Source organism: Bubalus kerabau, chromosome 9 (genome assembly GCF_029407905.1).
Source record: "Bubalus kerabau isolate K-KA32 ecotype Philippines breed swamp buffalo chromosome 9, PCC_UOA_SB_1v2, whole genome shotgun sequence".
Lineage (NCBI taxonomy): Eukaryota > Metazoa > Chordata > Mammalia > Artiodactyla > Bovidae > Bubalus > Bubalus kerabau.
Genome location: NC_073632.1, coordinates 110,238,293 through 110,253,181, shown reverse-complemented (window position 1 = coordinate 110,253,181; position 14,889 = coordinate 110,238,293). Strand labels below are relative to the sequence as shown.

Here is a 14,889-nt window from a genome sequence, read left to right as displayed (position 1 = left end):
GGCCTCACCCAGACAGAGTTACGGAGTGTGTGTCTGTTTTACACCTGCACACTTTGCTGTCTGAAGACTCCAACCAAGGACAGAGGAAATGCGTGTCTTCAGTTCTCACAGGAAGCTTTATTAGAGGGGAAGAAGTGCTAACTCTCCTGTTATCAGGAATCTGTCTCTCTGCCTTGATCCTCTGTACTGCTCATCCACTCAAGTCCCAGCTTTCGGAAATAAGAATCTTTCCTCCCTTTTTGCTCACATGGTGTCTGCCATCCTTGCTGAGTACATCCGCAGAGGGAAATCGCAGGGTTGACAGACACCAATCATCACTCAGCATTGCCAGAACCCTCAGCAACTGACCAACGGAACCATGTTCAGGCTCTGACATGACTGGTGTGGGGCGTGAACAGGTTCACTCTTAAAGATATGCAGACAAGTCAGCTTAATCTCTCCGTGGTCACTGGACACAGAATTTGAGGGCTGGAAGGCCGGCTGGGAGCCTTGCGAGGCTTCCCCACCTCCCTGTGCCTCCAGCCTCCAGGCTGCCGCCTTGTCCCCGGCTGCACACCTCCCGAGCCACAGGGATGCTGCGGCGTCTCGTGCACTGAGATCAGTATTATGGGAACGATGAGACCCCGAGGACGCTTGTCTGGGACATGTGTCCCCTTTCTTCAGAGATTCGATGTAGGTCTACTGAGAGTCACTGATCGCTCACATGTCATTCTTTTTACAGCTAAGAAAACAACATTCAGAGAAAACACGAACGAACCTGCCCACAGTGACGGGTCTCTTTACAGATGAGTCTGAGAACCCAGTGGGCCTGACACCCAGTCTAACATACCCTATTTATAATTCTGAAAAGTGGAAAACTTTTAATGAAGTTAGCAACGCAATATAACCAGTAGCCAGCATTTATTCCACACAGGTCTGGAGTGTCTTAAAATCAAGCATATAGACGTTTCTGAGGAGAGACGTGTCTGAGACACTGGATGGAACAACCCCCGTGGTTGGCTCTGACCCCTGGTGGGTCTCACGCTCCATGTGGCCACACTCCCCCCGGCGCCTCCTTCCGTGTGTCCTGTCTCCTGTCACAAGTTCCCCATGTCCTCAGTTGGGCTCTCTGCTTCACAGGGACCATCCCGGAGGAGCAGCTGCAGGCCTGTGGGGCCAGCGACTGCTTGATGGCCACGGTGCCCACCAACAGCACGAAGCGGCCCTCCCAGGACCTCATCTACACACTCATGGGCATCTACACAGGTACGTGCCGGCCCCAGAACCCGGGCAAAGCAAGACCTTCCCAGGACAAAAAGCCCACCTTCCCAGGGCTCGGATGATCTGAGCTTATCTGCACACGCCCCTCAGAATGCGTTCAGCTGGGTGGTGCTCGGGGCCTTCCCACATGAAACCCAGGGCAGCAGCCTCTGCTGTCGGAGTTCTCGCTTGATGATGGAACCAGCCCCACGTCTGCACCATCCAGGCCTAGGGTCATCACGTGTACTTACTGAAATTCTAATTAACTAAAGCAAGATGACTCTTCCGAGGTCACACAGCAGCCACATGCCAAGTGCTCAGTGGCCACTCGGGGCTGTGGCCGCCCTGTCGGGTGGCATCGAGGTGGCCCACGGCCTTGGTGAATCAGCTACTTGTAGGGCTTCCCTGGAGGCTCAGATGGCAATGAATCTGCCTGTAATGCGGGAGACCCAGGTTCAGTCCCTGGGCCAAGAAGATCCCCTGGAGGAAGGCACGGCAACCTACTCCAGTGTTCTTGCCTGGAGAATCCCATGGACAGAGGAGCCTGGTGGGCTACAGTCCGTGGGGTCACAAAGAGTCAGACATGACTGAGTGAATGTCACACTTCACACTTCAACCACATCTGGTTGGATTTGGAAGTCCAAAATCTTGGGCTTATCACCTTTTTTTGAAGCATATACTTAAATGACTTCTCCTGAGAGGCTGGGGTTGGGCGGGCGTCTCCCACTGCCCAATCTGTGAAGCCTGTGGCTCCCACTGCTGGTCACAGGGCAGCAGAAGGTGCTGGACATTGGAAATTTGTGAAGAGATGGCTGCCCAAGGGGAGTGAGTTCCTATGATGGCTCTTATCCTTGCTGTTCAGACAATTAGTCGTGTCTGACTCTTTGCGACCCCACAGACTGCAGCACGCCAGGCTTCCCTGTCCTTCTTCATCTTCTGGAGCTTGCTCAAACTCATGTTCATTGAGTCAGTGATGCCATCCAACCATCTCATCCTCTGTTGTCCCCTTCTCCTCTTGCCTTCAATCTTTCCCAGCATCAGGGTCTTTTCCAATGAGTCAGCTCTTCGCATCAGGTGGTCAAAGTATTGTAGTTTCAGCTTCAGCATCAACCCTTCCAATGAATATTCAGGGTTGACTTCCTTTAGGATTGACTGGTTTGATCTCTTATCCTTAGACACTTATTTGAATGAAAAATTTCTAAATGACTCCACTACTTTGGGCGTATCTTTAGATTAGGTGTTTTGGGGTTTTTTTTTTTTTGGTGTCCATTTGAAGAAAATTTAAGGATATTCTTTATCATTCTTGAATTTTGGAATCTGTGAAGGTCTTGGATTGTATCCTTCTTAATGACCATGAGTCTGGTAAGAGTCAGATTTGATGGGACTGAGTGCAGATGCCACTGGGAATCAAAGGCCAAGAGGCCATGTGCACGGTTGGCTTGTCTCCATGGTGAGATCAGCTGCCACCAATACTCTCATCTCTTTCAAAGTCACTTCCACATCAGAGGCACCAAGGGGACCCTTTACATTGACAAACCAGAATGAGGACTAGAGGTGGGGCCCAGAAACCAGGCAGATGAGGTCCTGACTGTTAGTGACCTTAGAGGCCAGATGTGCATTCAACTAATTGAAATTAGTTGAACAGGATGAGAGTTTTGAACAAAGCTCTCAGTTGAGCAGTAGTTACATCTTCTTGGGAAATTGGGTTCTAGGGCAGCTCTGATGGGGAGGTGGTATCCAAGCCGGGTACTGAAAGATGAGTAGGAGTTTACCAGGCAGAGAAGGAGAGATGAGTGGGCGCTGAAGGCAGAGAAGCCCCAGAGGGAGCCAGCGGGGCTGGAGGCCAGATGGCAAGGCAGGGAGCCCGTGTGCATGTGCAGGGCCCCTGGAGCCCCACACGGCAGCCTGTCCCCTCCCTGTCCTTTCAGGGTGCGGTTTCCTGGCGGTCCTGCTCATGGCCGTGTTTCTGGAACCCGTAAGAGATGCTCAGCCGGAAGGTGAGGGCGAGAAGCAGGCGCCCCCTTTCTGGTCCACTTTGCTGTCGACATTTAAGCTGCTCAGAGACAAGCGCCTGCGTCTCCTGATCCTGCTGCCGATGCTCAGTGGGTTCGAGCAAGCCTTCCTGTCGGGCGACTACACGCGGGTAAGAGAGGGGCCGGCTGGCGGGCGGCTCAGGGCTCCCCGGGCTGCACGCTGCCCTTCCGGCCTCGGGGGAGCTGCCCATGGGGCTGGATGTGAGCTCACCTGGCCTGGGACCTTCCCAGGGACGCCTCTCGCTTGAGATGTGTCTCCAGGTAAAGGACCAAAGCCGCTCGGCAGTTGTTGCCATGACCCTTATTTACCTGCATCTCACCCTGTGTCCTTGTCTTGGAGTGGAAAATAGAGAAAACACTGAAATTCCTTGCTACCTAGCTTTTAAAAAATTTTTATTCTAAAGTCTAGTTGATTTACAGTGCTGTGTTACTCTCGGGTGTGGAGCGGAGTGGTTCAGTTATACATCTATATGTATAATTCTTTCTCAAACTCTTTTCCCATTTAGGTTATTGCAGAATCTTGAGCAGAGGTCCCTGTGCTGTGCAGGAGGTCCTTGTTGGTTATCCACTTTAAATATAGCGGTGTGCACATGTCCACCCCAGACTCCCTAACTGTCCCTTCTCCCCATTCTTCCCCTGCTGGCTACCAGAAGTTCGTTCTCTAAGTCTCTGAGTCTGTTTCTGTTTTGTGAATGAGTTCATGTGTGTCATTTATCATGTGATACTTGTCTTTCTCTGGCCAACTTCACATAGTATTATAATCTCTAGTCACATCCATGTTGCTACAATGACGTTATTTCATCCTTTTTATGGTTGAGTAATAGTCCATCTATTTCTGCTTTATTGATGATGCCAAAGCCTTTGACTGTGTGGATCACAATAAACTGGAAAATTCTGAAAGAGATGGGAATACCAAACCACCTGACCTGCCTCTTGAGAAATTTGTATGCAGGTCAGTAAGCAACAGTTAGAACTGGACATGGAACAACAGACTGGTTCCAAATAGGAGAAGGAGTACATCAAGGCTGCATATTGTCACCCTTCTTATTTAACTTCTATGCATCATGAGAAACGCTGGACTGGAAGAAGCACAAGCTGGAATCAAGATTGCCGGGAGAAATATCAATAATCTCAGATATGCAGATGACACCACCCTTATGGCAGAAAGTGAAGAGGAACTAAAAAGCCTGTTGATGAAAGTGAAAGAGGAGAGTGAAAAAGTTGGCTCAACATTCAGAAAACGAAGCTCATGGCATCCGGTCCCATCACTTCATGGCAAATAGATGGGGAAACAGTGTCAGACTTTATTTTTTGGGGCTCCAAAATCACTGCATATGGTGACTGCAGCCATGAAATTAAAAGACACTTACTCCTTGGAAGGCAAGTTATGACCAACCTAGATAGCATATTCAAAAGCAGAGACATTACTTTGCCAACAAAGGTTCGTCTAGTCAAGGCTGTGGTTTTTCCTGTGGTCATGTATGGGTGTGAGAGATAGACTGTGAAGAAAGCTGAGTGCCGAAGAATTGATGCTTTTGAACTGTGTGGTGTTGGAGAAGACTCTTGAGAGTCCTTTGGACTGCAAGGAGATCCAACCAGTCCATTCTGAAGATCAGCCCTGGGATTTCTTTGGCAGGAATGAGGCTAAAGCTGAAACTCCAGTACTTTGGCCACCTCATGCGAAGAGTTGATTCATTGGAAAAGACTCTGATGCTGGGAGGGATTGGGGGCAGGAGGAGAAGGGGACGACAGAGGATGAGATGGCTGGATGGCATCACTGACTCGATGGATGTGAGTCTGAGTGAACTCCGGGAGATGGTGATGGACAGGGAGGCCTGAAGTGCTGTGATTCATGGGGGTCGCAAAGAGTCAGACACGACTGAGCTACTGAACCGAACTGAACTGAGTAATTAGCGATGTTGAGCATCTTTTCACGTGCCTCTTGCTCCTCTGTATGTCCTCTCTGGAGAAAAGTCTATTTGGGCCCTTACCTAGTTTTTGAATATTGAGTTACAATCTAGAAACGGAGGTGGCTCAGCATGGTTACCCTGGCTACTCAGATGACCTTTACCTGGATGCCCACCTGACCCCTGCACTGTCTGCCCACTTTGTTCCTAGAGGGGGTCGTTCTTTAGGCGTGGCTGGAGCGGAGCCCCTTTTCTGGCTGGCCACCTTTATCGAGGGTCTCTCCCCGACCCCCTGTCTCTGGAGCCCCTGCCCAGGTGCTGTCCTGGACACCCCGGTGGGATGTTGTAGAAGGGATGTCACAGACAGGGATGGTAGAGAGAAGGTTTTTGCCCAAAAAGTATGGGAGAGGAGCTGGGCATTGGAGGGAGACAGCCAGGGCCAAGGCTGGACCCTCCGGCCTGTCTCGAGAGGCCTGCCCCCTAGGACCACCACTCTTCCTCCAGGGAACTTCCACTCCAGCCCCGCTATGGCTCCTTCCCAGGACGGGCTGCCAAACTGGCAGGAGAAAAGGCAGGGTACGGATTTGAGTTCCAGATAAACCACAAACTCCCCTTGGTGTACAGCCCTGCATGTTCGGGCACCCGGGGCTGCCTGTGGCCTCCGCTCTGAGGACTGTCCCATTGGAGACCTGGAGTTTCCAAGAACAAGCGGGCTGTAGCCGAGTCCCTGGGTCTGGATGCAGCCACTCCCCTCGGACTTGTCACAGACCACCGCCCGTGAGCTCAGGCACGGCCCGCAGCAGCCGGGAGCCAGGGGCCTCCTGATGTGTCTGTCCTGATTCTGTGGGGACAGGGCACGGTGTGAGAGCTGCAGCCCTTGAGGCCTGGTCCCCCTGGGCCCCTCCGCCCCCCACCTCCCGGGTCTGGGGCAGGAAGTCTTTCTGTTCTTCTCATCTCTACGGAGATTCCTTTCCTTCTCCTTCCATCTTCTTTTTCATTAAGACCTTATTTTTTAGAGCAGTTTTAGGTTCACGTCAAAACTGAGCAGAAATTACAGAGATTTCCTGTACCCGCCACCCCCCGGCCCCACCCGGCCACGGCCCCTCCCCCACTGTCTACAGTCCATCTGTCTACAGTCCATCTGTCTACAGTCCATCTGTCTACAGTCCATCTGTCCATTGTCACAACTGGCTCACCCACAGGGACACGTTCTCGTCACCCCGCGTCCAGCGTCTCCCTGGGGGCTCGCTCTTGGTGTGGGTGTTCTCGGGGTTTGGACGCAGGCATGATGACATCATGATCGTATCTTTCAGAGCAGCTTCAAGGCCCTAAAGCCCCCCGAGCCCCCCGCTCACCCCCAGGTCTGTCCTCAGCCAGCCGCCCACAGGCAGGAGGGGCAGGGCCCGCCCCAGGAGAAGACCTCAGACTCGGAAGGGCAGCGCCACGCCTGCGGTGCAGGGACACGGGGACGAGGTCTGTCCAGACCGTCCCGTTAGCGCTCACTCAAAAGCGGCGCCAGGACTGTCCCCGCCCTGGGAGCGGGAGGCCGGACAAGCTTCCAGGCAGCTCAGCAGCCAGCGGTCACACTGCAGACGGCGTTATAGCACAGCCTGGGCTCCCTGACTCGGATGAGCCCCCAGAGCGCTGCGGCTTCCGCGCCGGCCCCGAGCGGGGCGAGGCTGGCGCGGGTGACCATCTGTCCTTTCCCGCAGTCCTACACCACCTGCGCCCTGGGGATCCAGTTCGTGGGCTACGTGATGATCTGCTTCGGGGCCGTCGACGCCCTGTGCTCCGTGCTCTTCGGAAGGCTGGCCCGGCACACCGGCAGGACCGCACTCTTCGCACTGGGTAGGCAGATGCTGGGCGCAGCCTGGGGAGGGTCCGGCTGCACTGTGGGCGGTTGCAGCCTGTGTGAAGAGGGCCGGGGTTGGGGTGAGGAGGGTGGTCTCTGGAGGCACACAAACTGGGGGAGACGGAGGTCAGGCGGGAGGCAGGGGGCCTCCCAGGAGGAGGAGATATTGGTTCAGGCGCTGGATGAAGCTGGTTGTCTAAACACGCATCCCCTTCTGCTTCCCCTGGGGGACCAAGAAGCAGCAGAGACAAGGTGAGAAATGAGGGTGTTCAAGGAAAGAGCTAGCTCACAGTGACATTCCCGAGGGTCTGTGGTGACGCAGGGAGAGGGAGAGGAAGCCATAACATAGTGCTGACCGAGGCCCGAGTCATTCGCTTCTTACTGAGGAACAGAGACGCCTAGTAACTCGCTCAGGGTCACGCAGCCCCAGGAAACCCCGGAGGCACCTGCTCCATGCGCTCCTCAGCCGCCCTGGAGGGTCACAGGCTGCTCTGTCCCCCCAGTCGGGGGGCATCACAGGGCCTGCAGACTCACAAAGCCGAGACCTCGGGCCGTGAGGACAAAGCCGGGAGGAGCGAGGAGGCCCTGCCCCCAGCCCCTGCTCCCCATCCTGCTTGGAAGGCCCCGCTCCCAGGCTGGGGGGCCCTCCTCCCCTCCCCTCCCCATGCCCCCCCACTCAGTGAGAGAAGCAGGGATCCCCACTAATGAAGAAGCCCAGTGTCTCCCACCCTGAGCCCCCACAATCTGGGCCCTCCTCTGCCCAGCAAGATGACACTTTGCTCTAAGACGCAGAGGTGCGTCACCCCAAGGCTCCCCCGCCGTTGCCCCTGTGGAGGCCAGAGGCAGGCAGAGTCCCGCACCTGCCAAGGATGCCCCCTGGCAGCCTGCACGGGTCAGGTCAAAGGCACCGGAGAAAGCAGGCAGCAGTAGTCTAGGGAGCAGGGGCTCGGAGGCTCGGCCTGCGGCTCCGAGGGTCTCAGAGGAGCCCCCTGTCCCCCGCCCCCACCCCCAGGGGCCGTGACCCAGCTGGCCTGCATCATTGCCCTCCTGCTGTGGAAGCCACACCCCAGCCAGCTGCCCGTGTTCTTCGTGTTCCCCAGCCTCTGGGGCATGGCCGACGCGGTCTGGCAGACACAGAACAATGGTGAGTGCCTGGCGCACAGCCGGCCTGCTCAGGGGACCCCAGCTTGGCCGGCTGTGCAGGGCTCAGGGCCGCTGAGGGAGATGGGGAGACACGCGTCAAGGAGCAGGGGCCGGAGGGCAGGCCCCACTTCCTTCTGTGGAATTGGATCCACGAAGAAGCCCGGGAGAAAAGGCAATGGAGCACGCAGCTATCCTTGCTAACGTGACCGTCCCATCGTGGCACCCCCCAGACGAGCTCCTCTGGGCAGAGCAATGTCCTGCCCTTCTGTCTGGGCAGAAGGGCTTCTGTCTGCTCTCAATGGAGGTGTGGGGAGGAGCCAAAGCCTACAGGTTACCATGACAACGTCCCTCAGTGGACAGGGAGAACTGAGTTGGGGGTGGGAGGGGTCAGTTTCATCTTCATCTTGGGGGGTCACCCCCAAATCCCGTCCTGTCTGATTGTCCTCTGCAGCGGGGAGCCTGGGGCAGGCCGGAAGGGAGCCGTCTCTAACAGCACCCTGCAGAGGGGGGTGGGGCTTGTAAACAAGAGACGTGCGCTGCTCAGGGTTTTGGGCTGGGTGTCCAGGATGAAGACACCATGGATTCGGGGTCTGAAGGACCCGCCTCCTGGCTCATAAACATCTCACTGAGTCCTCGGTGGACACAGGGGCGAGGGGGCAATTGGGGGTCCCCTTCACAAGGGCACTCTAACCCCGAGAGCTCCCCCCACCACCTCATTGCTTCCAGAGACCACCTCCCAACACCGTCACCTGGGGTTTCAGCCTCTGTATTTAGGGGGAACTGTGAGGACAGGCTGCCTGCAGTGCTGAAGGCGAGGGTGGCGGCTGGCCCGATCTGGGGCCGACCTGCCTGGTGAAGGGGCTGGGTTCACCCAGCACCCTCGGAAGCAGCAGCAGGGGTTTACAGCTGGGGACGGGGGTAGGGTGAGCTGCTGCCGCACCACAGGGGGATGTGGGGACGTGCAGGGGTTTGCCGCGCAGAGGGCCGTGCTGAGAAGGGGCTGAGCGGCGGAGCTGCTGGACACAGGGAGGAAAGGAAGCCAGGACAGGCCAGGACCTGGCAGTCCCGGGGCCGGGCTGGACATCGGGACTCCCAGGCTGCAGGCGGCTGGCAAGCCCCCAGACAGCAGGGTTGGAGGCGTCCACTGAAAGGCTTGGCTTGGGCTTGAATAGGACAGAGGACCCTGATCAGGGGGACCCAGCCCTGAAAGGGGTTGCCCTGGGCTTGTGTAGCAGTAATGTTGTTATTGCTGTTATTGTTCAGTCGCCGAATCATGTTCGACTCTTTGCGACCCCATGAACTGCAGCACACCAGGCCTCCCTGTCCCTCATCATCTCCCAAAGTTTGCCCAAGTTCATATCCACTGAATCAGTGATGCCATCCAACCATCTCATCCTCTGTCATCCCCTTCTCCTGCCACTTTCAATCTTTCCCAGCATCAGGGTCTTTTCCAATGAGTCAGCTCTTCCCATCAGGTGGCCAAACTATTGGAGCTTCAGCTTTATCATCAGTCCTTCCAATGAATATTCAGGACTGATTTCCTTTAGGATTGACTGGTTTGATCTCCTCACAGTCCAAGGGACTCTGAAGAGTCTTCTCCAACATCACAGTTCAAAAGCATCAATTTTTCGGCACTCAGCTTTCTTTATGGTCCAACTCTCACATCCATACATGACCACTGGAAAAACCATAGCCTTGACGAGACGGACTTTTGTGAGCAAAGTGCTGTCTCTGCTTTTTAATGTGCTGTCTAGGTTTGCCACAGCCTTTCTCCCAAGAAGCAAGCACCTTCTAATTTCATGGCTACAGTCACCATCCACAGAGATTTTGGAGCAAGAGAAAATCTGATTATTAATCTTCGATGCCAAGTGAAGGGCTGTGAGGAGAGGAGAAGGGGCGCAGGGGACAGAGGGCAGCTGAGAGGTGGAGAGGGCACCCAACAGGGGCAGGTGGGGACAGGGGGCTGAGGGCCTCCAGGCCGGGAGGGGAGGGGTCCCCTTTCTCTGGAAAGTGTGGGAAGGCAGTCAGCATGAAGGACAGGAAGACTATCACTCTGGGGAAAGGAGTTGAGTTCAGGCCTGAGAGTCCCGGCTTCCTGGAGGAGCCACAGCCAGGACACCCTAACGTGACAGAGGGCACTGACTGCGGGCCGGCGGGTTGATCCCGCGAGGATTCACTCATGATTAGGCCCGGCGGGTGGCGTCACCCCCACGGCACCTCACCCAGCAGAAGGGCAGCGCCTGAAGAGGTCTGGGCTGGAGCAGCGAGGGGCTCGGGAGGGCAGGGTCTCCCAGGACCCGCCGACGGCCCTGGCTGGGGGGGCGGGAGTGCCGAGGCCCCAGGAGGTGAGCCATCTCTGCAGCCAACAAGCCACCGAGGGGTGAGCCGGGGCCCCAGGGGCAGATCTGGCTCAGAAGGGAGCTTCTTCCCTTGGAAACACCACCCACTGTCCAGCCCTCATCAGGGAAACACCTGGGACTGGAAAGTAGGTCAGGCCCAGCCACAAACAAGCCAGCAGCCTCCATTTCCGGGGACGGCGGCCTGGCTGCTGTCCCTGCACCCAGGGGTGTCACACACGTGGCCTCGGCATTCCAGGACGGCCCCTCCTTAGCATCTGAGTCGGTGCCGGCCTGTGAAACAGCTGAGGAAACATCCCCGAGCAAACCCAAGGCCGTTGGAATCAAGGGGTTTGGCTTTCACAGCCTTTCTCCTGCCTCCACGATGCAGGACGCGCTCCTGGAGTTCTGAGCCAGGTGACAGAGGTCTGCTCGGCTCAGTGCAGACTGCTGTGTTTGGACAAAGGACAGCTGGTGGAAGCGGTGACAGATTAGCCGCAGGTGGGTCTGTTGCTCAACAGAGGAAATGCCTGAGTCGGTAGAGGAGACAAACAGAAACCACGCTTGCTTTTCTTGGCAGTCCGGACTGTAAGTCAGTGAGAGGTCCCGACAGCCCCGGAGGACTCTTAGCGATCATCAGGAGAGAGCGCCTCCACGTCCCCGTGCAGGGGCAAGGGAGCCCCACTGTTTATACCCCAGTGCTTCTGCCGACTTGCTCTCTCATTAACTGACTTCCCTGAGCTCAGCTGAACTTTTTGAAGTGTTTACACGAAGAATTGATGCTTTTGAACTGTGGTGTTGGAGAAGGCTCTTGAGAGTCCCTTGGACTGCAAGGAGATCCAACCAGTCCATCCTAAAGGAGATCAGTCTTGAGTGTTCATTGGAAGGACTTATGTTGAAGCTGAAACTCCAATATTTTGGCCACCTGATGCAGAGAGCTAACTCATTGGAAAAGACCCTGATGCTGGGAAAGATTGAGGGCAGGAGGAGAAGGGGACGACAGAGGATGAGATGGTTGGATGGCATCACCGACTCAATGGACATGGGTTTGGGTGGACTCTGGGAGTTGGTGATGGACAGGGAGGCCTGGCGTGCTTTGGTCCATGGGGTCGCAAAGAATCGGACACGACTGGGTGACTGAACTGAACTGAACTGAACTGAATACTTAGAAGTCAGGTCAGGGTCTGGGATGCACAGCCATGTGCATACAATTCCCAGGTGTTCAGAAGGCTCGCAGTAAACCTGTTTGGTTTTTCTCTCCCTGAGACATGGGAATAATTGCTCCAACTCTTCCCTCCTTTCCATGGACATGAGAGACTGTCAGGCTGAGCCTTTGTCAAGTTGAGCAGCTACATGAAGTCCAGTGAATGACTTGGGTTAAGTCCTTCTTGAATAAGAATACCAATTTAAAATGAATTATTTCTGTCTTTTTGTTCAAATTAAGTTTTTTTGAGTAAAAATCAGTTCTTGGGGGGGAACTGTTCTTCCCATCTATGGTTTGTGACCTTTGCAACCATCTTGACCAGGAGGGCTGTTTTAACAACAGAGCTCCCTGCGGGCTCCCCTCCCTGCAGTGTGGTCCATCCATACTGTCTCTGTGTTTTCAAAAACTGCACATTTTGTGTAGCTTTTACCACCTACCAAGACCAGCAATCTCACTTCTGCTGTCTCAATAGCAAGATGGATTTCTAATGCTCTTCTCCCTGAATGTGTCTCTCTGTTAAGAAAAGATGCGAGTCACGTACATTCCTAGTTACCTACATTCCTAGTTAATGAGACGGAATACAACTGAGTACAGTGTAACCCTCCTTTGCAGTCACCACTTCTCAATGGAAAAGCTGATTGCTACACCTGGGTGGACCATCCCAGCCCTTCCTTCCTGGGGCAGAATCCTGCCTCTCCCTGCCCAGGGTTCCCACTGGGCTCCGGGGAGCCCTCCCGCCTCTGGAGCCATTCATCTTGGCCGCTCTCTGTTTATCCGCCCTGACAGTCCTGTTGCCATGGCAACACTTGCACGCCAGTGCCTGAATCTGAGACAACTTGGAATGTCTGGCCTTGAAATACCCTTTTGCCTCATCAGCCACCAAAGGGGCTGCTTCCAGGCTGAAAAATTCAGAAGATCTGTCCTTTCTTACGTGCCTGGTTCATGCATCCTGTCGTTTCCAACCAAACAAGACTTGACCTCATCCTGGCATCTGAGGTCAGGAGTTTGCATCCAGTCACTTTCACCTGCTGGCCAGGTCATACTGCGAGCAGGCTTTTCTTCTTTTTGTTTTATAATAATCTTAGATCAGTGGAAAAGTTGCTAATAGAGTGCAGAATTCCCACATACTGTCCACTCTGTTTCCTCAATTCAAACATCTTACAAACCGAGGAATTACCATTGGGAAATAACGGAACTTCCGATTTTATTCCGTTTTTCCAGCTTTCCCCCCTTTGTCTGTGAGCTCTGAGACCCCAGGCAGCCGGCCACGTTACATGCAGCCACCACGTCTGCCTTGTTGGTCTGTGCCAGCTTCTCTTTCTGCTCTGCTTTGATGACCGTGGCCCTTTTGGAGAATACTGGTCAGGGGTTGTGTAGACCGTCCCTTAATTGAGGTTCATCTGATGTCTTCTCATAACTGGGCTGGAGCTATGGTTTCGGGGAGGAAGACCCCAGAGTGCAGGGCCTTTCTTGTCATGTTGACCAGGGGGAGAGCACATGGCCGGCCCACCCGTGGACCCTGCAGAGGGGGCCCCTCGCCTTCATCTACTCAGGTCCCGTCTCCCAGCCTTGCTTTCCTGACCCGCGAGGTACGGGGCTGGCTCACAGCCCCTCCGGTGGTCACTCTCATCGGCTCTGTTTCTCTTCTACGCGATGGTGCGTCCTTCTCTGCAAGAGGCCCACTCACCGGACTGGTCATCGTCCACAACGTGAGGAAGGTCCTGGGGTAGTTACCTGGGCCTCGGGGAAGGGGCGGCGTTTTCTGCAGGAGTCAGGAGGGCTGTCTGCCGTCTCACAGCCCCGTTTCCGCCTCTCCCCGCAGCTCTCTTCGGGGTTCTGTTTGAGAAGAACAAGGAGGCCGCCTTCGCCAGCTACCGCCTGTGGGAAGCGCTGGGCTTCGTCATCGCCTTTGGATACAGCAGGTTCCTGTGCGTCAGCGCCAAGCTCTACGTCCTCCTGGGCGTCCTGAGCGCCGCCATGGCCGCCTACGGGGCCGTCGAGTACCTGGAGTCCAGGAAGGCGGGCGGGCCGCCGGCCGCAGAGCGGACAAACCCCGCCGAGGAGGGGGCGACACAGACGAAACTGTGACGCGACAAACCCCGCGGTGGGGGGCCCTGGCGGACCCAGAGCAGGGGGGCGTTACCCGAAGACGCGCGGAGTCGACAGTTGGTTCTTGACGACCGCTTCAACGAGGTTTCGCTGTTATGTCACGTTTTCTCTATTTTATCAGATTCTTCAGTCCTCCATCTCGTCAGTGGAGATGCAGAGTGTACCTGGAGGAATCAGTTCATTCAGATACAAAAGAAATAAACTCAGGGTCCCACCAGCCACCAGGGACATGCCTAGAGTCACGGGTCAATAGCCTAGGCTTGTTTGGGGGTGGTGGTTAAGAACTAGAAAGTTGCTGAAAAGACGCAGCCCAACGCCAGCACTTTACAGACGGGCAGACTGACGTCCCGGCAAGTCAGTGACTGCCTCCTAGAGTCAGTGAGGGACAAAGGCAGACTAGGCTCTCTGTGTCTTGAAGCTTTTGGGTATGAGTTTCTAAATAAATGCAGTTATATTATGGACCTAACTCTCGTCCACATACTTTACTCCACTCACCTGGATCACACACACAAATGTCATCACACTAGCTTGTCGGAGGCCACTGACAACAAGAGACGCAAGTTGCTTCCAACGGGACTTGACACGTGGGGCTGATGACACATGAACCCGGACATGGGCCCACCCGTCTCCTGCCCTCTGCCTGCCTCTCCGGCAGGTACGATCATCCTGCTCCTTCCTCCTCGTCTGACGCCCGGTAATGCAGGCACGGCCCTTCTCTGAGCCCAGCTGTCTTTCTGAGACACCCCACCCCGGAACCTCTTGGGCAGGGCTCCCCATGTCTCCTCTTTTCTCCTTTCACCCCGCCTCGCCTCCTCCTCCCCGCCTCAGTCCCTGCTCTTCTCCAGGCTTCTTTCCACGTGTCCCGTGGCAGCACACCCGCCTGCCCTCCTCCAGCCCTGAAGCCAACCTGTCTGCCAGACCCTGTGACCCTCCCAAGGCCAAGTTTCCGAGTTGTGTCCTGCAGCCCAGCCCAGGGCCTTCCACCTTCCAGGGGGCCGCCCGGCCCCTCTCAAGGGCACTGTGGCCTCTAGAGCTTTGCTCACGGGCCTCCTCGACCTCGAGCACC

General features: G+C 55.5%; 1 protein-coding gene across 4 annotated transcripts in view; it reads left to right on the top strand.

Moving 5' to 3' along the window:
• The window catches only part of UNC93A (unc-93 homolog A), a 28,583-nt gene extending 14,294 nt beyond the window's left edge, over positions 1-14,289 (top strand). For all 4 annotated transcript variants that reach the window (XM_055536192.1, XM_055536190.1, XM_055536189.1 and 1 more), the window contains 5 exons: positions 1,120-1,245; positions 3,168-3,382; positions 6,892-7,027; positions 8,044-8,175; positions 13,537-14,289. In XM_055536192.1, coding sequence (XP_055392167.1) covers positions 1,120-1,245; positions 3,168-3,382; positions 6,892-7,027; positions 8,044-8,175; positions 13,537-13,802 — 875 coding nt within the window. In that variant the 3' untranslated portion in view covers positions 13,803-14,289. The remainder of the gene's footprint in view (positions 1-1,119; positions 1,246-3,167; positions 3,383-6,891; positions 7,028-8,043; positions 8,176-13,536) is intronic.
• The last annotated feature ends 600 nt before the right edge of the window (positions 14,290-14,889 follow it).